Source organism: Ambystoma mexicanum, chromosome 4q (genome assembly GCF_040938575.1).
Source record: "Ambystoma mexicanum isolate Mex_15411 chromosome 4q, UKY_AmexF1_1, whole genome shotgun sequence".
Lineage (NCBI taxonomy): Eukaryota > Metazoa > Chordata > Amphibia > Caudata > Ambystomatidae > Ambystoma > Ambystoma mexicanum.
The window spans coordinates 195,531,171-195,554,115 of NC_090928.1; the positions used below are offsets into that span (position 1 = coordinate 195,531,171).

The window sequence follows — 22,945 nt, forward strand, 5'->3', positions numbered from 1 at the left end:
CTCTGCACATGTGGCCAGCAACCCCCCTACCTGATCCTGACCCAGGGAGTGGCTATATGAGGGAGGACCTCATGGGTTGAGGTAAACCTCAAAGGGGTGATACATCATCAGATGAGACATGGTATCCCCTTTTCCTTTTAAGGATACTCCTTCCATTGCCTATGCCTTAATAGCATATTGTCATGGCTCCCTTCAACCACCAATGGAAGCCACTGAGAATACCTTCCAATGTTCTATACATAGATTTCCAAGAACTGACTACCATTTCCATGCATGTGAAAGTACTGCGACGTGAAAGCTGAATTGTGTAATGTGGATCAGTAAAGGCAAGAAGCATAAGATGCACTCTAGTGGTTGTGAGTGCATAATAGGTGCCGGGATCTTTAAAAACCTGAACCAGCTGTCAGAAATGAAATGCTGCCTGGTGAAACCTTGCCCTCCTGGTTCTGACCGAGTGACTGCTGTGCTGCAAGGAAGACCAGGGTGATAACTGGCTCAAGGGGAAAGCCAGAGAAATAAGAATGCAGGAGCCGGTCCGCCGCGTAGAAGCTATGAGAGGAAGAGAGGGGAAATCCTCCTGGTGTTGGCGGGAACCGAGAGCAGTATGCACACACTCCAAACACAGAGAAGCACACAGCAGGCACGAACTGCGAAGGATGCGAGAGCTGACAAGCTAATTCGGTGAGTGTGGGAAGTGGGGTCAGGACACTGAAGAGCCACTTCATGTTCACCGCTGGAGAACCAAAGGATGCCACAGAAGGCCGGTGGGTCCTCAGTAGGGAATCTGGGACACTGGGGTGCTTCAGCAACCTCACCAAAGTCGCCACAGAAGGCGGTAGGTCATTAGGAGGGAAGCTGGGACACCGGGCACTTTGACAACCTTACAAAGGACAAATAAAGATAAAGGAAGCGCATAAAAGGGAATATGAGACCCAACATTTTAAAAGGGGAAATAAGAGAATGAATGTAAGATACATACAAGTCTGCAAGTGTATAAAGTGGATCAAATGAGAAAGCCCTGGCAGGAGCGTACACCAGGCAAAGTCAAGTTGGCAAGTGTGTAAAGGGAATTATATGTGGAAGTCCTGGCAGGAAAGTACACCAGTTAAAACCAAGCTTATGATTGAAGTGACATTAAAGTGGTGAAAAACCTAGCTGGGGAGTATACCAGGTATCCTACAAAGTTGAGACTTGCATTGAAGTTGTTTTGCATAGATACAAGTGATTTTGTTGACCAGAGAACTCTAAGGAAGACTCAAATCCTTAAGACTTTAAAGTGCATTGAAGAGAAATCCAGGGGAAGGGAGCCATCCCCTGGAACTGTGAACTTTACCCATTGGGTACCTTTGTGTTGGAGTTACATCTTTCTTTTGAGAGTGAACAGTTTTGGCACTTTCAAGGTCAAAGACATTACCCTTTTCACATTGGATTTACTTTTAGAATTTGCGGACCAGAATATTATTTCGGACATAGGACATGTTTGCTTTGGACATCTGGACATTGGACAGTCCCTTAGTTTTGGTCGAGGAAAGGAAGCACCTCCTAGAATAAGGGTTGCGAGGCATTTAACAACACCTCTTATTTTGAATAAAAGTTTATAGCCAAAGCTATGAGCTCACTGTGTCCGCGTCTCAATCCTGGCTCCTCACAATAGGGTGGTAGGAAGACATAACGGTCAGGTCCATTAATTCTTTGGACAAAGTTTTTAGACAGGAATAATTTCCTTCTGTATTATTGACAGATAAAGGGGTGAAATTTCAGTCAAATGTGGTGCCAGTCCTTTTCATTAAATTTGGAGTGCATCATGAGACGACAGCCTTGCATCGTCTGAGACTACGGATAGGTCCCTGGCCAAAGTCTGTAATAGAATGCATAGTCTCTGTGAATATCAGTAAAGTGCAATGCTATAGGCAATGGTTTTACAGGATTACAGAAATGCACACACAATAATGATGAACTGTTCACAATTTAATTTGTGTACGTGTGTCAATGAATTATGATGATTTATAAACAATATGCATTTGCACACTATGACACTTTGTAGGAAATCAAGTTTGCTGCTAGGAGACTGCGATTTTGCACATTATATTGTTTGCACTTAAGCTGTTATTAGATTTTAAAGATTGTCTTGTACTGTATATATTTTACACTTTCTGTATACAACATGCAATTGATCCTGCATGCATCAGTAAATTGCATGCATACATTAATTGGATTACATACACAGGTATTAGTTTTGTTTGATGGAACATATGAAGTGTCTTTGTAAAGTATTTTTTCAGAAATGTATAATGGTGATACGGCACAAATTGTTTGATTTTCTTGTTGCAAGATCTGTTTTATGGGTATACATGCCCAACACCGTGAATGTGTCTGTTGATTAAAGGAATAAAAACATATTCAGACACCCATAGTGAGAGACTGCTAAGTAGTTGCAGATATTGGATATCTCGCACATGAATAATTTATAGTATTCTAGCTTGTATCCATGTTAGGATCCTTCTAGTTTTATATGGTTGAGAGGTTTAACAGAATTATTAAGGGAACCCTTCAGCTAGCACTCATGTCAAATATAGAAGTAGAAACACTATTGAGATATGATTTGGGCTTATCGGACAACTCCACCTTCCAGCACTGGTAACACCCCGGTTTACAGCCTTGAGTGTTAGAAGCCATGTATGCGAGTAGGCGCCGGAGTGGCTAGGAAATTCGGGACCAGTAAAGGTGAACAGAAGTGAATTAATTAGAAGGGCTGAGGAGTGTCAAGCAAAGTATAAAAGTTGGTTTGACGAGTGTAAGCGTGTTCGTGTGGAACTGTTTGGGGTGGGTGACAAAGTTTGTGTAAAGAATTCAAGGCTAAGAGTAAAATTAGTTGCTTTATTGTAGTCCCCTAAGAGTACAGACAAAATCATGGGACGGTTGTGTTACTGAATGATAGAAGAAAGTGGAGCAAGAGGCAATTGGTGAAGTAGAGTGGAACATGGTGTAAGAAAGGCATGGTACCAACAGTAAGACAGACACAAGTGACCACAGTTCAAGGGTGTTTATTGAACTTCAACAATGGTATGATAAACGCCTATCTAAACCTACATCTACAGATGGGAGCAAGCTGTAACCATCAAATAATAATAACGCAGTCCTAGTGGTGTCTGGTCAAAATAAAAATGCCTATACTAAAAAACCTATTGCCAATCCTTACCTCTAAATGCAAACAGCGTGGGTGATAATGTTAGAAAAAGAAAGAAGTGTTCAAAATGATATGTCAGGATGTTCAGGCCATGTTTTTTGCACTGGACAAGGCGGTTCACTCAAGCGTAGCGCAGTCTCTGGCCTCTTTAGCACAAGGATACAGTTCAATCATAACATTGGGACCTTCTGTATACTTTACTCCTCAAAGTCTCTTCATTCAGAGGGCCTGATGCAACCAAACAAAAACAATAAGTTCTTTTCCTCTTTGGATTTCTACAAGTATTCACTTTAGGTGATTCACTATTCACCCGGATCCTCCTCAGTCGGGCTCAGATCTCTTTAGCACAATGTTTGCAGGATATTATTTTGGGTGACTCATTGTTCACCCCGGATCCCCCTCAGCCAGGCTCAGATCGCCTTTTTAAAACACAATTAGTGTCCCTCAGCCAGGCTCGGACCAATTTCAATCAAGTATAAAAGACTTTTGAATGTGCACAGGGTTTAGCTTGACACGTTGAAGGACCCCTTTGATGTTACAATTCCTTCTCTTTACACTTGTCCCCTTTGGGTTTGGATACCGAACAGAGACTTTTGAATGAGCACCCACGTGGTGCCGGACCACTCTTTTTACAGTATCTAACTTTGTTTCAAAGTTCAGTCACTCATTTAGTGCATTCATTATGTTCGCATCACTTTCCACACACGCCTCATGCACTTTCCTCTGCAAATGCCTTCATACAATGTTGACGATTGTACTTTGATTTCGAGATAGCCGGGTTGGTATCAGTCTCCCCAACTCACCGGCTGTGCTGCCTCCCCTGGCTTTTCTTTGTTCGAGGACCCATGGCGGTAACTGCATCTCCCCGCCTTGACTATCGACGCGGGTGAGCCCCGGGTACCTGCCACACACAATGCAGGACTCTTCAGCTTTGATTGCAGGTCTTTCGTTTTCTATTCTTGAAGGCTCATAAAAGTTATGGGGCCTCATTACATGGTAGGCGGTAAGGGAATACCGTTACCGGTAACGAAATACCGGTAACAGTATTTTCCCAAGCCGATCACGACCCGGACCCACCGCTATTAGTGGACCCGTAAAGTACGGCGCCACCAATAGCGGCGTGGCCGCTTGCGCGCGACCCCCACACCGTAAACAGCGCCATGGCGCAAATAGCACGCAATCACAACCCATGCGTACACCGCAATACCGGCATCCCAAAGACCCAAAAAGCATGTACCGGCATGGCGCTAATAACAGCATCGAAAACCACACGTTAAGAGTCCTGAGCAGTGTTCCCATCTGCCCATCTGCCCCAGGTGGACACAACCAGCACAGGTGGAGTCAATGGAGACAGCCAGCACTAAAGAGCACACCACACCCCTTCCCACACCCCTTCCCACAGCAAGATGGTCCCAACACCAGCAGCATGACATAGGCCTGCGTACATGACTGCAGTGCAGCACCAACAACAACAGGCAGCACCGAAGAGACGTAGGAGTAGGAGTAGGAGGAGGAGGCCGAGACCTGCGCAGCAAGCACCACCGGGGCACCCAGAAACACCACAAGGGCAGCCAACAAACCCACGGAATCAAGGCGAAGATGACCATGGTATGTGTAAGGCATAACTAAATGTGCATCTGATAGAATGTGCCCATGGCACCATGCAAACACCAGATGAGCATGATGTGGATGTGGATGAGTATTGTCGAAATGCCCAGCCCGGACATGCAAGAGGCGATGGCATGGCGGGACAGGATCCGCGTCAGCATCGGAATCAGGAATAGCATCAGGAACAAAGGTGGAATATCATGCATGGAGAGACGTGCATTGTTGCCCTTGTGGCCGTCTTGAGGCCCACAAAGGGCCCTCTCCCAAAGAAAATCACACATACACAATGATGGAGACCATGCCTGTTTTTCAACTGCAGAAGAGTGTATTTTGAACATAACGTGTACAGTAAGTGCATAACCCCAACTGTGCAAACACCCTCCCCACCTCCCCCACAACACCCCCGAATACACCCCCCCTCCACCCCCGAATACACCCTCCCCCCCTCCCCCCACAACACTCCCACGTGAGTTCCAAGGCGTGAACATGTCCTTCCCTAAATGTGGCTGATATTCCTTGTTGGCCCTATTTGTTCGCTCCTTCTTCGGGCGTTTGCGATGGTGTGCGCCTGAGGTTGCGCATAGAGCGGCGTAGGGGGCTTGTCTGCCACGAACTCCCAGAGGAGGCTGGGCCTGTTTCCTCCTGGGTAGGGAGTGGACATCTGCGCTCAATCGCCTCCGCAATGCGGATCATGGCCTGCCTGAGTTGCCCCATCTCATTGCATATGCGGTTGGTGCATGCCTCCATGGCCTCCCTCGTCTGGCGTGCGAATGCACCAATGTCCTCCCTCAGGTGCCCTGTCTCTGCCACATGTTGACCTACCAGACCAGCCATTTCGGTCTGCCTCTGGTAGATGGCTGATAGGTCAAGTTCCTCGTTGTCTGCCGGTGGAATGGCTGATGCGCCTGGATCAATAGCACTGGCATCAGGCGTAGGTTCCAGGGGGCTCCATGACACATCATGTGTGTGGGCGGGCGATCCGCCTTGGCTGAATGGACCTGGTGAAAACATTGGGGATGCGAGTAAGTGGCGTGTGGGGATGGATCTCTGACTCAGATCCTCATTCACCAGTGCTTCCTCCGCATCGGAAAGTGGCCCAGTGGCTGCTGCCTCACCCGTAGGGCTGGTGGCAGCAGAGTGCACTCCCTCCATGCTGCCTTCAATTGATGGGAGACACACTCCCGTGGTTACCACAACAGCGGCAGGCATGGCCTCTGGCTGCGTGGCACTGCTGCTCCTGCTGCCTTTGTCCCGGTCACTACTCTTGGGTCCCCTAGAGGATGTTGCGTGGTCCCCGGTGGCATCCCTCCTGGCTTTTTTCATGGGTGTGGGAGTGGGTGCTGACGTGCGTGGCTCCTCATTTTCCGTGTGTGATCCTGCAGGGGTGATAAGAAGGGTAAATCATCATCTATGGGTCTACCTGCATTATGGCAGATGTATACGTCATGCAGTTTGATGCATTTTGGGGTCATCATTGTGGAGGCATGGAATGGGGATGTTGGCTGGCTCATGCATGATTGGCCCTGTGTTGGTGGGTATGTGATGATGCATGCATGTCTGTTTGTGGCTGGATCCACGGCATTCATATGGACACATGATTGTGGGACCCCCTCACCCTTCACTGCGCATTTTTGGGTGCATACACTCACCTCCATCCGATGAAACGGCCACGCCATGCTCCATATCGCCGACCCCCTCTATCGACTCGACTCCTATTGTGGAGGCACATATCTCCTCCCACTCCATCTTCAAGGGGGACTCTGCGCCACCTCCTGTGGCCATTGCCATGTTGCGGTTCACAGATAAAATGTTGCGCACACGCACCCGGAGGTCGTCCCACCTTTTGCGGCATTCCCTGACACTCCGGGTGGTGGTGCCCACCGCACTGACTTTTAGCGCGACTTCGGCCCAGATGGCCTTCTTCTTAAGGAGGGCCTCCCGCCGCATATCGTTCACAAATACTACTCCTGCATTTGCAGCAAGTGTGGTGGTCAGCATCATTAGTTCCGCATTAGTGAACTTTTCTTTGCGCTGGCGATCAGCAGTTTTTTAAGCGCCTTCGGCATCCTCGAGCTACCCGGTATGGTTCCTGGTCGGAGTTGCCTGGATATATGTCCTGGATGCAGAGGATGGCAATGGATTGTGTTTTTGAAGATGGCCGCTGTGCTCTTTCCCGTTCCTGTGCGACGACGTAATTTCCGGTGTCCGCTATTTACGGGTAGCGGGAGGGCGGAGGCGCTATCGGCGGTTTTGCGGGCGCCGGTAAGGGGCTTTATGGGGTATTTAGCGGCAGGGCAGAACGGTCATTTACGGCATGGCGCTATGCTCGTGTCTGTGTACTCGTGATGGGACGCTATTAGCGGCCTCTTGCGAGGGCGGACACGCTAATGGCGCCATGCCGTAAAATTCCGATTTTTACCGCCTACCGTGTAATGAGGCCCATGGTCTTTCGGTGAAAAAAAGGTCAAGGGCTCATCCTTTATATTCCTTTTAGGACTTGCCGTCTTTTGCCTTGTATTAAACTGCCATCTTGGAACTGCTGCTTCTATGTGTGCTTTGCCTCACTCAGAGTGTGCTCTCATGCTCCGCCTTTTATCCGTGTGGGGAAGTGTGATGGAAATCAGGTGTGTGGAATGATCAGTAATTGTTTGACCCTCCTGACCATCGTGTAGGGGCATGTCAGGTATACGGCTCGGGTGTTAGTCCGTTTTCCCTCACAGTGAGTTTTCTGTGAGAAAGTGTTTGTGTCAGAAGGGGGAGGGGGAGGGGGTGGGGGGGGGGGGGCAGAGTTTCAATCCCTAAGCATCCTACGTGGTGGGATAAAGGTGTTATAGGGAAGGGGATACCATGTCTCACCGTCTGGTGTCCCACTTCCTCTCCCCAAAGAACCCCCCCATCCAGGTGATCCTCCCGCACTGGTCACCTGGATGACAGATCCCCGGGGACTAAACTAGCAACTAAACAACAGACAAAGAGAAAAGAGCGGTTGAGAAGAGCTGTTTGAGGATACGATTGTGCCTACAAGAGACACTTTGAGGAATACTAGAGAGCCAGTGACTAAGAGAGAGGAGAAGCAATTTGGACAAACCTATTGGATCATATTCAGAATTATCAAGGCAATAATATATACTATCTGGATACCCAAGTAAAAAGGCAATGGAAAGTTAACCTGGTAGATCTAAAGTTTGTGAGAGAAGGCGAGAGCAAGCTGGGTGAACAGAAAATGGAGGATGCATGACTCGGTTGCGTTAGACTCCGTCCAAGCTCAAAGACCTTGGTGCTGAATGTTTTGTAGAAGGGAGAAGGTGTGTAGCAGGAGCTTAGCCACGCACCAGTCCTGCATCACTGTTCTGCCCGCTGCATGCTGCCTCCCATGCCATGCTGAGCGCTTGCATTATATAGAGGTGCACTGTGGCCGGTTAACACAGTGAGGGAGGCAATCAGCAGTTGACGGGTAGCAGTGCAGGCTGGAGGAGGGCACTATGGCTTTCCACTTACCTACTAGGCTAATGAAGCCAACTCACTGTTCCATTGTCTCTTGCGTCTTCTGTCCCTTCTTCTTGTGTCAGCACACAACATTAGCCATCTACATCAGCTTCACATGCAAAAGCGCTGTGGCTTCCAGCAGCTTACAATCCAGTTCTGACATGGGGCCTCATTCTGAGTTGGGCGGTAAGGGTTAACGGGCACCGGTAAGGAAGCCGGTTCCGGTAAATCCTTACCGCCCAATTCCGAGGTCCCTTAGCGGGACCCGCTAAGGACATCCCGCAAAGGACGTGTGGCCAGACCACACGTCCTTAGCGGGTCCCGCTAAGGGACCACGGTGCTAATCACGGGCCCGCAAATAGCGGGCCCGTAATTAGCAACTTCCCCATTCCCATTGAGCCCTATGGGGGCTCAAATGGGAATGGGGAATGGTCTACAGAATGGGGATTTACCGGGTCCTCCAAGGTCGGAATGACCCAGTAAGTCCCCATTCTGCCAGACCGGACCAGGTTTGGAGGCAGCCATGGCGCTAAAAGCGCCATGGCTACTTTCAAGCTCGTAATGACCCCCCTGGTCTACAGACCAAATTCTGTGGATTCCACCATTTAGGCAGCCTCCACCAAAAGAGTGACTGGGGCCTGCTGGTGCAATTTAATTAATATATATATTACATCTGTATCCTGAAAGACTCAAACTTTGCAGGGATGCTTGCACCGGCCACAGTACAGAAGAAGTGGTATTGCAGATTCAACAATGGGACCTGCTCTTCTGAGGAATGAGAAAAGGCTCCCTTTCCTGTTGACTTAGTATGGTGTCAATCCAAGCCCCAGTCAGGGTAGCACTTGGAGGAGCCACAGGACGTACATTGAGATGGTTTGTACTTTATTTTCTTATAGCATACAATGGAGCCATAACAGTGCTCATGCTCAACCCCATCCCAGCACTGTGGCAACTCCATATGCAGATCCCTGGCTCATTGAAGATTGGACGTGCTAGGACTCTTTATGCCAGCACGTTAATGGAGAGCAGAATGTCCAGTTTCATTATATAGGTACCACAGACACTTTAACCTTCCACTGGCTGATCGCCATCCTGTGCATGCTGAGGCACAAATCTGAGAAATAGTCATGGTCATACCATAAACACCACCTGCATTCTAGGTGGCGGCTGACAGACATTTGTCTACTGCCTTTCTTTCAGGATTTCAATAGTCATGTGTTCGGATTGGACATGTGCAAAAATGTAAAACAAGAAAAGGTCCAAAGGCTGAAAGTTTAAATAGAAACGGATGTCAGAGAGGGTTTGGTTGGGGCTTACCCTTTTCACCCTTTGTTTATTTTCGCCCACCCACCTTGTTTTCTAACAGGGATGGTGGAGCTGTAATCCAGCTTACTTACCAGGGACTAAAACCCCCCACTTTTCGGGTCCACTGGAATTTTAGAACAGCTCCTTCTGCAATTCGGCCCTTGCAGGTCATTTAGTGCTTCCCCTTCCTGTCTCCCCCTTTCACCCACACAATGTCATTCATAGATCACTGTACACACAATTATTAAAATTCAGACAGTAATATGGCCAAGTGTTACTGCATGTTTGATGTTACAGTATTGCATGATGTTAAAAACGGAATAAAATGCTACTTACCGTCTCATAAAATTGCACTTGTTGTTCCAGATACAAACGAATTACACTGTTGTAATCATATATCCGGTTACTGTGGAAGTGATTCATTTCCGCTACAACCAAATTAAATTAATGTAAATACATTTATAAAAGGCTCGTCAGACATTTTAAACAAAATTAATCTATATAAGACATTTACATTAATAGATCCGCCTGGTAAATATTACTAACCCAACACTTTGTTTTCCATAGATACTGTATTTACCCAAAGTGTAAAACATTTTTTGTGTGCACGTTAAACACTATTTTACATGAAGTGGGGGCGATTCTCCAAAAGTACAACAAGAAAAATAAAGTGCAGAAGATGCATTTCTTTTAATATGCAGCACTTAAGGAAATATGCAGGTCACCCCATTCATAAAGATGACCTGCGCATTTCTAGGGGACTGTCAGCAGTGCAAATAATGTGCTGGACAGCCCCTTTTCATACATTAGTCTTCGAGCATGTTCCTGACACTATTGCACAAAGGGGGCTAACAAGGTGATTTAATTATGTGCATCTATGATGGCTCTTTCAAATGCTCTTTGTGAATTGGCAGCTTTCTTTTTTGGCGCAAGTGCTGAGATACGCGTGCGCCATAAAATGCTTACAGAAACTGCATTAATGTATCCAGCATTCCTAAGTTTCTTACCTACCCCACAATTTCATTATGAGTAAACAGACATTTGGCTTGACCAACCCAGTTTAAAGTAGTGACTTTCTGCACCCCGTTCACCAAAAGACATATGCAAAATATTCAGAATTTGATCACTAAATTAAAGTTACTCACCGTAGTGACTGGAGTACTCATAGTCCTCTTTCCACCATTCTTGTGGGCAACATGGCAACATGGGAACAGTACCAGAACCGTTGCCAGCGAAAAATGGAGCTTCCCCTTTAAAGTTAGTATGGCACGCTTGGGCGCGGCCTCGGCGTGGGAACACCCCGCCCAGGGCCCACCCTCCGGCACCTCAGTCCCCTTTGAACATATTGGATGCTTAAATACCTGCCCACTTTTAGTACATTTCAGCCCTTGGCATACTAGCGAGGGAAGGTGGGTGGGAAGTAAGGAGGAAAGGGGACTAGGAGTACTGTAGTCACTACAGTGAGTAACTTTAATTACTCATACGTCGCGTCCCCTTTCCTCCATCATTGTGGGTGACCCCATTCCCTTTCCTCCATCCTTGTGGGTGATTCCACCGAACAGGAACATAGGGTGGAGCTGTGACAACCTGCCTCATTTCTAGGATGAAGCGAAAAGGTTCTTCAGAACCGCCTGACCAAATTCTGCATCGCGCCTGGAGTTGGTGTCCAGCGAATAGTGCCTACAGAAGGCAGATGGCATGGCCCAAGTAGCCGCCTTGCTGATGACATCCCAAGAAGCATGTCTCTGAAATGCGACATCGTGGCCTTAGCTCTGACCGCATGGGCATGAATCCCCTCAGGAACAGGTTTGCCTTTGGCCGTGTATGCCTCTGAAATTGCCTGAGCCAACCAATGGGCGATGGAAGCCTGAGAGCCAGGAGAGGAGCCTCCGAAAGTCACAAACAATGCCTCAGACTTCCTGAAGGATTTCATCTGAGAGAGATAAAACTTGAGAATCCTCTTGAGGTCCAAGGAAGGTAGGGCCCTGTCTGCCTCCGACTGTGGGTTTGGGAAGTACACCGGCAGGTAGATCTCCTGATTCAGATGGAATGGAGAGACCAACCCTGGACAAGAAGTTTGGGTGAGTGCGCAAAATGGCCTTGTCATTGTGAAACGTGGTCAAGGGCTCACACGAAGACAACGCCTGCAGCTCACTAACACTGCGCACAGAGGTGAGAGCCACCAATAAAACCGTTTTTAGAGTCACCAAGTGGATGTCCACAGAGGCCTTCGGCTTGAAAGGTTTGCATTGCAAAGCTGCAAGAACCACATTGAGGTCCCAGACCAGATGTGGCCTATGCACCACAGGAAAAAGCAAAGACAACCCCTTAAGGTGGGCCTTAGCCACCAAGTTGGCTGCCGAAAAAACATGCATTGAGGAATACTTGTAAGCTCCAATGGCCGCCAAATACGTGCAGCAAGTATCCACCTGAACTCCAGAGCGAGCCAGGTGTGCTGAATAAGCCAGTACATCATCCAGTGGACAGGCAACAGGATCCAGGCCAATGGCAGAACTGGGACCGAGTCGAAGGCCTCCTGGCCTGCTGAATGATGTCCTGTGTTGTCATCTGAAAATTGAGCAAGCTGAAGTCTCAGCTGATCAGGAACCAAGCCGCCAGGGCCAGTTTGTCCGGGTCCGGATGTTCCAATGCCCCGCCGTGCTGTGTCAGGCACCCACTGCTGGGGATTGGAAAATGGACAGGACCCCGGAAGCAAAACTGCAGCAGATCTGAAAACCAGGGTCTCGAAGGCCAGTGGGGGGCAACCAGGATGAGGCTGCAGCGAACGGAGGTCTGAAACTTGCAGAGGGTACGACGGATGGGCGGGAACGCATTACACCTGCGGCTGTGCCATCAGATCTAGAAGGCGTCTCCCAGCCACCCCCGACCCCGACCTCGACCTCCTAATGAGGCAAACCGGGGGACCTTGGCATTCAGCGGGGATTCAAAAAAATCCAAGTCAGCGAAACCCATAAAGCTGGAGCGGGGGCAACAAGGAAGTCGTTGTGCAACTCCAACTTGTAGGTGGTGAACCCCAAGCGACTCAGCTGATCCGCTTCTGCATTACTGTCCCCCGGCAGATGGACTGTTGAAGTCCAAATCCCCTCTGTAAGGGCCCATTCCCAGATCAAAACCGCCTCGATGCAGAGGAATGGGGTTTGGGAGGGGGGCAGAGACGAGTGCCTCCCTGCTTGTTCCAGTAAAACATTGTAGTAGAATTGTCCATCCTGAACAGAACCATCTTGTCCCTGATTAGGCACAAAAATGCCTTGAGGGCCAAGTCCCCTGCCCTTAGCTCAAGCAGATTCATACGTAGGAGGGCTTCCATCCTGGACCATGCTCCATGAATTGCATAGACCTTCAGAATAGTCCCCCAGCCTAAAAGAGGAGTTTGTAGTTCCCATCAGGGTTGGCTCCGGTCAGGTGAAGGGGTCTTCCACTGAAACATTGCCAGCCATAAGCCTCCAGTGAAGATCGGGCAGAAGGACCGCCGGTATAGGTATCCTGTCTGATTGAGTCCCCATCTTCTGATCCCGATTGGCTGCCAGGTGGATCTGGAGGCGCCTCATCCTGAGACGGGCGTGGTGTACAGTGAGCATGCAGAAGGCCATCAGGCCCAAAATGTGGTAGAACCACCTTGCCGAGGTGGTCGAGTTGGGCTGGAAGTGTCCCACCGCCTTGCCGAGGGACATAATATAAGCCTCTTGGGCGTGGGGAAACACCCGCTGAACGGAAGTGTTCCAACGCACCCCTAGGAATACCAGTTCCTGAGACAGGAATAACTGCAATTTGTTGAAAGATCCACCACTGCATTCATTCATCTTCGTGTAGACAAGAGGGGCCGAGTTCAGGCCGAGGGGCAGCACTCTGTACTGAAAGTAGTACTACATCATTGTGAACCGCAAAAAACATCTGATGCGGTTGATATATGGGTATATGCAGGTATGCATCCTTGAGGTCCAGGGAACATATCCAATACAGTCCCCTGCTCACAGAGACTCGGCTATGTAAGCAGGAGTAATCATCTTGTAGCGTTCCAGCAGTAAAGACGGATTTAGAAATGACAAGTCTTGTGCTACCCTCAGGCCAGCCTGGTTCTTGGGTACTGCAAAAATCCTGGAATAGTGACCAAAGCCCCTGTCAACAAGAGGAATCGGTTCTATCACCTGCATCTCCAAGAGCGAAAGAACCTCCCTTTAAAGAGCCAGGGACCCGATTTGACGACGAGGAGAGGATGGTATAGGCAACGGAAGAGGAAGACTGAAGCTTGTGGAGACTACGGATAGGATCCAGGGGTTGCTGAAAAGACGCTTACAGGTGTCCTGGAGCAGAGCCAAATGCCCCCCCGCTCCCACAGCGAGCTGTGTTCCCCGACCTTGACGTCACTGCTTTTTGGTGTCAGAGGCAGAGAGAGAGTAGGGGGAGCGGAAAAACCTACACGACATCCTCTGCTGCTTCCTCCTGTTGTCAATGGCCAACCTGTCAGGCCTCTGTGTACCGTGGTCTCGGAACCCCTTGAAGCCAGAGAACGTGCAGGGTTTTAACTCGGTCCTACCCTGGGATTGAGGGAAGGATTTCAGACCTGGTTTTGTCAGGATGGCCAAGGAATTGGCGGTTTGAGAGGAGGTTTTCTTCTTCATTAATTTGTCATTGGAGGACGAATGAAACAGGTACACGCACTCAAAGGGCAGATCCAGGATTCGCTCCTGCACATCAGATGAAAACTTTGTGGCATGCATCCACACCATCCTTCTCATCTTGACCCCCAGGCACAGCCCTCTGCTGGGTGTATCAATGTGGCCGACCAAAGATTCCATGAGGTCCTGCGCAATGGCCCAGGCATCCGCAGACCGGCTTTGAAGGCGGCTTACTTGTCCAAAGGGAGGTTGGGCAGAAATTCCCCAAGCTCCTGCCACAGCTTCTGGTTAGCCACAGCCAAGAGTGCATCTGCATTGACCTGCCACAGATGGAGCCCTGAGATGGAGTTACAGTGCTTTCCCAAGGAATCAAGGACCTTGCCCTCCTTGGAGAGGCAACTGGAAGCAGCTCCCATGGAGGAAGACGATGGTTTAGACTACAACAAGGCTGCAGCCATCACAGAGGAATAGGGCGCCCGGTGGGAGGCAGGAAGGACTTGCTCCCCGTCCCATCAGCCTAAACCTGCTTTCCCACTCCCTGTTCATCTGGGCGTTAGCCCTGGGCTTCTCCCAGACCTTCTGTGCCACCTGCAGGACATTCTTCTGTAAGGGAATGCCAGACCGGATCGTGGTGCGTTTGCCTAAAACCTGCGCTAGCACTCCCAAATCCTCTGGGCTTCCTCTAGAAGAAGGACCCCCAAAAACACTGCCAGGTCCTGAAGGTGGTTATGAAAGGCCTTACTGGATGCCGAGGTTCATTGTCCTGGATGTCATCATCACCCCCCCCTCCCGCCTCTTTTTACAGACCAAAAGGAATGCGGGCCCTGGGACACAGGTGCCGGCAGAGTCCCCCCCACAGGTCCGGAGCCGCAGACAGGTCCAACGGCTGTTGAGGGGAAGGAGTTGGTGGTACAGGAGGAGGTGGGGGGGGGTCAGAACAGCTGGGGGGGCCTGGACTGGAGGAGGGGTCCGCACTGGGATTGCAGGAGAACAGGAGGTGTACCCAGAGGAGGGGGCCGAGGCAGTGCCATCTGTAGGATGACCTTCACAATGTTCTTCAGGAGCCCCTTCATCTGAGGGGAACGCATGAGGAGGAGTAAGCGCTCAAAGCAGCGGTCCTCACAAGCTGCTTGATACCCAGGAGCCCGGCCCTCTGAGGTGCTGGGCCTCCTCCTTCTTGAGTTCCTCAGGCACCAGCTGGAACAGCTCAGAGGCCCTGGGGATCATCGAGTTGACTGATCCCACCAGTCTGGTGGAGATCCTCTATGAGGGGCGTCCAGGTGGGATGATTTGTCGCCTGCGGGGACAAAGTCCTCATCTTCGTCAGTTTCCGTGGTCGTCTCTGTACCAGTGTCATTGTGCGTATCCGTGTCCGCAACTGGAGTCGGGTCCCGAAGTGGTGGAGGAGGCCGCTGCAGCGGCGAAAGATGACGCTTCCTCTCCTTACGTGGAGGCTGGTCAGGGGCCTGCGGTACAACAGGTGCCGGAGGCTACCTTTGCTGGATCTCTGTCACTAGGGTGTGGAGAGTTGACAGGATGTCCATGGATATGTCCCTAGGCTGTGGAGAGAACGATGGAGTGCTACGCCCTGCACACCATTGTCCTCCTCGTGAACTGTATGGACGGATGCTTGGTCATCGTCATCCGTGGATGAGATGTCCATTGGCTGAGCATAGACCTTGCAGGCCTGCTTTGGGGCCTCCTCGCCCCTCCCCCTTTTCCCTCCTGAGGGCCGTGTACCGGGACCTGAAGCTGAACCGGTGCCTTTCCCCCAGCGGTGCCCGCAGTCTTTGCCCCTGCCTCAGTGACCGTGTCACGCCTACGAGGCATGGATACTCTGTACGCAGTAGGAACCACCCTCGGCGGGCCGGTACCATCCACCGTAGCGGTCTACCCAGAAGATATCAGTGATCGACAGAGTCTTCGGCTGAGCCTGATGAGCCTGCTGTGAGGCCTTCTTCTCTTACTCGGGCCTTTGGTTCTCCAATTTGTCCCATAACTTGGCTGAGGTGGAGGACTTCCTCTTTGAGGAGGTACCCGATGGCAGGCTGGCTGATGAGGCAGATGGCGATCTATACGACCGGGGACCCACATCAGCGGTGAACCCAGCAGAATTGGCCTTGCAGCTGTTGACCTTCTTTTGGACCCCACGGATGGGGCGTTCTCAAAGGTCTTCGACCTCCTCCCAGAGAGAAACCGCTCCTCGGACCGACAGGTCCTGTATATCTTGCAACTTTCATCGTTGTGGTCGGGGTGCAGGCAGTGCAGACACTTCTGATGTTTGTCCTCCGCTAAGACGTTCCTTGAAGGCGTAAAGTAGGCCCAAGACGGCGTTCCAGAAACTTCGACGAACAACCGCCCTTGAGGGGCGCGCAACTTCACTGACAACGGTTCCCTGTTGCCGGCCGATGAAGATAGGAGCACACGGACTCTGATGGAACAACTTGGTAAAAAGGACAAAATAGCTCGGAGAGCAACTCGAGGACTCCCAACACTGAAGTGTGCAGTAAAAATCTGAAGATGGCTGCCAGAGGCGGGGCTTAGGGAGAGAACTGTCATTGGATGGGGGCAGTATGACCCAGAGGACAGCGATTGGTTTAGAGGAGAAATACAGTTTTAAAGTTAAAGTGAAACTGTTTTTCCTTTACCAAGGATTCGCAGCCTGACAGGGAATATTTATGAGCATGTGAATCCATGCTAGACAGCATGCTGGAGAACTAGTCTCTGATATCTGTGAGCCAAGGCCTCCAAAATGATGGTCCGCAGAACAAGTGAATATTTTGCCAAAGTGCATGAGGCGCTCGCCACTTCCAGGGTCATGCTCCCTGAAATAAACCCGTTTTAGCAAGTACCTCAATTTTCTTTCCAAAGCACCCTGGACTGCGAGACACTCCTGTGAGGGATGTCTCAGGAGAAAAATGTGTGCTGGCTTATATCTTAGTGAGCTCCTGCACAATGGCAGGGGTAGAACAAGGAGGCTGCCACAGAGCAAGGGCGAGATTAGCAATAGTCTTGCCAAAAGGCAACACAGTCTTTTGCTGGGGCCAATTTTCTAGAATGTCTGAAAGTTTGGGATGAACAAATGGCACCTAGATGGTGCCCAGAGGCCTAAAGCCGCCACCACCTACTTGAAGGTTCTCCTATATGGAGCAATGGAGTACCCAGCCCGGGATGCCTGTTGCATCTCCACGTCAGGAGAAGTATGAAGGCCACTGGCATCATGTAGCTCTACTTCCAAAAAATATCAACCTTGTCAGCCATGAAATCAGGGAGCCTGGTCCATCGATGAAAGGGGTCTAAACCCATGGGGATTCTGCCGCCATCATCAAAATTGCCTGTACCAACTAAAACACTGGGACCTAGAGTCTGGAGCAGAACTATAAAGCTGTTGCACCCTACTGGATAAGGGTAGAGCAGAGTCAACTGTAATCAGTGCAAAAGCCTCAGTGGCAATCACTGAAGATGACTTACAGTTGAATACTGGGGTTAGGGGAGGATTCTGAGGTAGCAAGTCTATGGCTGTCCTCCTGAGTGTCACTCATGGCCGACACAGGCGTGGCAGACTCCTACCATGCCATAGGCTTTGAGGTCAAAGCCATACCGGTCGAGGCCTTTGAGAAAATCTCCAACATTTGGGTAAAATCCTCCCATGCCTCTCTAGAAACATACTTGGACATAAAAGACGCCTTACCAGATTGGGATTCGGAAGAATACTTGCTTTTGTCCCTACTGGATCTGCAAGAGTGCAAACACAGAGCGTGTGTAAACAAGTGCATTAGTTTATCATCAATGTTAAACCTACATCAATGCACCATTTCTTCTTTTCAAGTTGCAGGCCTCCATTGGAGTCAAAATACAAAAAGTAATACCTTGTCACCATAGACCACCGTCTATCATCCAGTAAACCATATGTTAAAAAATAAATAAAACCAAAAACATTGGAAATGGCAATTCCCATAAGGACTAAATAAAACAAAACATATTGAAGTCCTTGTTCAACCGCCTCTGCTTCTGAAGCCTAAAAGCAGTCCACCCAGTAAAAAGTTTCTGTTAAATGTTCTGCCCATGTACTGATAGTTGAATTTTCTACAAAATTTAGAAGCTCATCAGATTGATTTGATGTTGGTGAGCTTTTAAAGTGTTGTGCTACAGCAAACTTTCCATTGCGCATTTGAATATTCGATTTATATCCATTCCATAGTGTGTGGACTGGCCTTGCTTTCTGACCGACATAGTAAATAGCACAATCGCATCCAATTTATTTTTTCAATTGAAGCTCGGCATGCACACTTTCTTGATGTACATGTAGAGATCTTTAACGGAGGATTTAGAACCAGAATATACCTGCTTGTGCCTGTTTGAGCCTGATGGGCTCAAGGGACTGACCTGCTATCCTGCAGTTCATCTACAAAGCAGCTGCTACTAATGCTAATTGCCAGAAAGACATCACCATATGTCTTCTCCCATCATAGCCCATCCACATTCTCACTAGGGTTCAAATGGGCAAGCACCCTGGGCAGCCCTGGAAAGCTACCCTAGGAACCTCATCAAGATCACCCTTGCCCCCATCCAACACCCATGGACCACACACTCGACTCTTCTTGATCAGTGCTCGATCAGCAGTCGCTCACGCTGCAGAGATCGCGGACCTCATCTAGAACAACAACCTTGATGCCTTATTCATCACTAAAACATGGTTTACCCCATCCTCCCCACGTTTTCAACGTCGTCCTACCTCAAGGCTACTGCATTGAACATTACGGGCAGGAGGTGGAGTGGCAATCATCCACAAGAGCGACTAGCCATGCTCCATCATCCCTTCTCCCAGAACAAGCTCTTTTGAATCACTCGCCTGCCGATTCCCTTTATCGCACACGGGATCCATCACCTTCCACCTCATCTACAGATCACCTCACAGGAGGGATTATTTAATTGCTGACATCTCCAACTTACTCTCCTGCGCCAACCGAACCACCCGAGTCTACTCATCAGGTGCTTCAGCACACCCCATCCTCTGTGGTGTCCCTCAAGGCTCGTGCGTCTCGCCGACCTTATACAATATCTTCACAAAGCTATTTTTCGACCGCCTAGATAACCTGTATGTCACATACATAAACTATGCTGACGATACCCAGGTTCTCATCACCCTATCAGGCTGCTATGAAGAGGACTCCATACGGATCAACCTCTACCTGGAGATCCAAGCAACATTGATTAATTGTGAGAAGGGAATTCATAATTGGTTGTTGTACTTAACCTCCCTTTTACAGAGTGAGAATTCCCCAAGTCATCATGGAGGAAGTGAAGCGGCTCACTGATTGGTAGACCAAAGGGCCTCAGGGCAGTACCTACATTTTAACTGTCTTTCATTGTTCATTCCCTAGCAGGAAGGTCCTGCTTTTGTTAATTTCCTGGTTTTAGGCCCAATTTGAAGGTTTTATGAGAAGATTTGGCAGAGAGATCCTTGAAATCTTCTTTCCAGTTCATCAAGGAGTACGTGGGACAGGCAATGCTGTTAATCTGGTGGGAGCGCAGCGTTTGTTTCAAGTGGAAAGAGCATTAACTTTCCATCAAGTTTCTTATCTTCATTAGGTATCTAGTGAGTTAGGTATGTAGGGTGCTGCAGAGAGTTTACTTCTTAAAGACTTTTACAAAGGTAGCGGGCGCCCCTCTCTCGCAAGAACAGACATGATAACCTGTTCAGTGGTTATTAACCACTTGAGAGTTCGCAGCCACTGCTTTTACTCACTGTGCCTTTCACAGATGGGAAATATCCATTTGCATATCAGTCTTTGTCCTGCCCAGGGGCAGTCCAGCACCGAAATACAATGGCAATTCCAATCTGAACGAGAGTACCACCAGCAACCCCATACACGTGTTTCACCCTTGTTGGGGATCATCAGTGAGGTGAAGCTGATGCCTCTCTAAGCACAGTGAGAGGGAAACCACGTCTGGTTGACCCCAGGAGACCTAGGGTTACCAATCCCAGGTTCCTTAACAAATAGTTTTACAAAGGTAGCGGGCGCCCCTCTCTCGCAAGAACAGACACGATAACCTGTTCAGTGGTTATTAACCACTTGAGAGTTCGCAGCCACTGCTTTTACTCACTGTGCCTTTCACAGATGGTCTCCCTCTCACTGTGCTTAGAGAGGCATCAGCTTCACCTCACTGATGATTCCCAACAAGGGTGAAACACGTGTATGGGGTTGCTGGTGGTACTCTCGTTCAGGTTGGAATTGCCATTGCATTTCGGTGCTGGACTGCCCCTGGGCAGGACAAAGACTGATATGCAAATGGATATTTCCCATCTGTGAAAAGCACAGTGAGTAAAAGCAGTGGCTGCGAACTCTCAAGTGGTTAATAACCACTGAACAGGTTATCAGGCCTTGTTCTGTCGAGAGAGGGGCGCCCGCTACCTTTGCAAACTAAATTTCAAGGAACCTGGGATTGGTAACCCTAGGTCTCCTGGGGGCAACCAGACGTGGTCTCCCTCTCACTGTGCTTAGAGAGGCATCAGCTTCACCTCACTGATGATCCCCAACAAGGGTGAAACACGTGTATGGGGTTGCTGGTGGTACTCTCGTTCAGGTTGGAATTGCCATTGCATTTCGGTGCTGGACTGCCCCTGGGCAGGACAAAGACTGATATGCAAATGGATATTTCCCATCTGTGAAAAGCACAGTGAGTAAAAGCAGTGGCTGCGAACTCTCAAGTGGTTAATAACCACTGAACAGGTTATCAGGCCTTGTTCTGTCGAGAGAGGGGCGCCCGCTACCTTTGCAAACTATACTTCTTAAAGACATTGTCAAGAGTTAGTTTGCTGGAAATCAACTCTACTTACCTAGAAAGACATTCTGTAAAATACATGTTGAATGAATACAAAACCTGACATGTGAGCTGCATGCAAAGAATCCTTGCAAGTAGAAGTCATGCTGGCTTACAGCAGTGTGGAATTGCGTGGTTAAAAAACTGTAAATGAAAGAAGACATTCTCACCTGCATGTTTTTTTTAAAAGAACGAAAGACAGTGCAAGAGCAACAAGGTTAATTGATACTTTAAGAACTCTGCTGCAATACTTTCAAAGGGAAGTGAAAGACGCTATGTCCAGGGTTGAGTCCAGGTGTTGATCAGTTAATTCATGAGTTGAGATCTAGGTTTTGCTGGCTGTGCTTTCACTTACACGCAAGACAAGAACATGATGGAGTTGGAATGTCATGTAGTCACCTTTTGAGAGGATAAGGCGTTTTTCTGCAATTTGGACCTCTGCTGCAATACTTTCAAAGGGAAGTGAAAGACGCTATGTCCAGGGTTGATTGCAGGTGTTCATCTGTTTATTCATGAGTTGAAATATTGGTTTTGCTGGCTGTGCCTTCATTTACACGCAAGACAGGAACATGATGGAGTTGGAATATCATGTAGTCACCTTTTGAGAGGATAAGGTGTTTTTCTGCAATTTGGAACTTAACTTCCCTTCAAAAGAATCAAAGTCTAATTGCAGGATACCCTAGGAACTCATCAGAATAACCAAAGTTACTTACATGTGCAAATAACATCCTCCAAGTTGTTAATGGAGGGTTAACAGGTACTGATCCTATGAAGTAGTTTTGGATAGTAGACTTTGAAGGTTATGCTGTTTTATGATTAAAGTTTTTCCTTCCTTCTGCAGATTCGTAGCCATTCAGAAGTTGGAGTCTGTTTTTTATTTTCTCCACATCCCCTTTCCCTTGGGAGTGTTAGTTCTTCAGCTGGTAATTTACACAGTTGTTGATCAAACAGTCTGGAGGGATCTGTGGGGTTCAGCAGCTCCCGCGGACAAGAAAAGTTAGGACTGGACACTCCCTTCTTGGGCACCAGGAAATACTGAATACCAACACGATCCTCTCTGTTCGGGAGGTACCTCTTCCACGGCACCCTTCAGCAACAAGGCTCTCAGTTCTTCCTGGAGGTCCAGGTTGGATTGGAGGTGGGGGTTGTCTGGCTGGTGGTTTTCTCAGAAACGGCAGACAATAACCCCATTGAATGAGCTGCAACGCCTAGGCATTGGAAGTCATTCCCCGCCATTTGAGCAAGTTCTCCGTCAACCGTCCACCGATTGAGAGGGGAATTAAAAAGCAGCTTTGGAGGCTGGGTCGCCCCTGCCGCTAAAGCTGCCTGTTGGCCTCAAGAAGCCCCTCTGCCCCCTCCAGAGCGGGAGAAACGCTTCTGCCCTTGCCTCGCCGGTGGGAGCTGCGCTCTTCTGCCATAAGAAGCATATCTCCTGTAGCCCTGTGCTCTAGAAGCGAAGCTAAAGGCAGGTTTGGACAGCTGCGCGGCTCTGCCCAAGGATTTGAGAGCAAGTTTAGATTCCTTGAATTTCTCCAGGGAATCGTCTGCTTTTTGGTCAAAAAGAAGATCGCCCTCGAAGTTTCATTTGCATTTTGGGTGAAAAACCAGAGGTCTTTAAATAGGCCTGTCTCCTTAAGGTTATGGTAGAAGCCATGCACCGGCCCACACAGTCGGCGATGTCCAGGCCCGTTCGCAATGACTGCTTGGCCACTTCCTACAGCTGGTGGAAGATGGGAAGGAAGCCCTCGCGCATCTCTCCCTACGGGACATACTGGGATGCATTTTCCATTGCCGTCCATAGGACGAAGGAGTATTTCTGCTTGCCACATTGGTTGCCTTGAGGGCCATGCACCCTGACATGAATGCCTTTTTTGCCATCTCATCTACCTTCTTTGCC

The 22,945-nt window shown here is 49.1% G+C and overlaps 1 protein-coding gene across 2 annotated transcripts in view; it reads right to left on the bottom strand.

Annotated features, from left to right (window-relative positions):
- The window catches only part of SNX9 (sorting nexin 9), a 1,580,311-nt gene that overhangs the window by 101,306 nt on the left and 1,456,060 nt on the right, over positions 1-22,945 (bottom strand). For both annotated transcript variants that reach the window (XM_069607724.1, XM_069607723.1), the window contains one exon: positions 9,923-10,014. In XM_069607724.1, the coding sequence (XP_069463825.1) occupies positions 9,923-10,014 (92 nt within the window). The remainder of the gene's footprint in view (positions 1-9,922; positions 10,015-22,945) is intronic.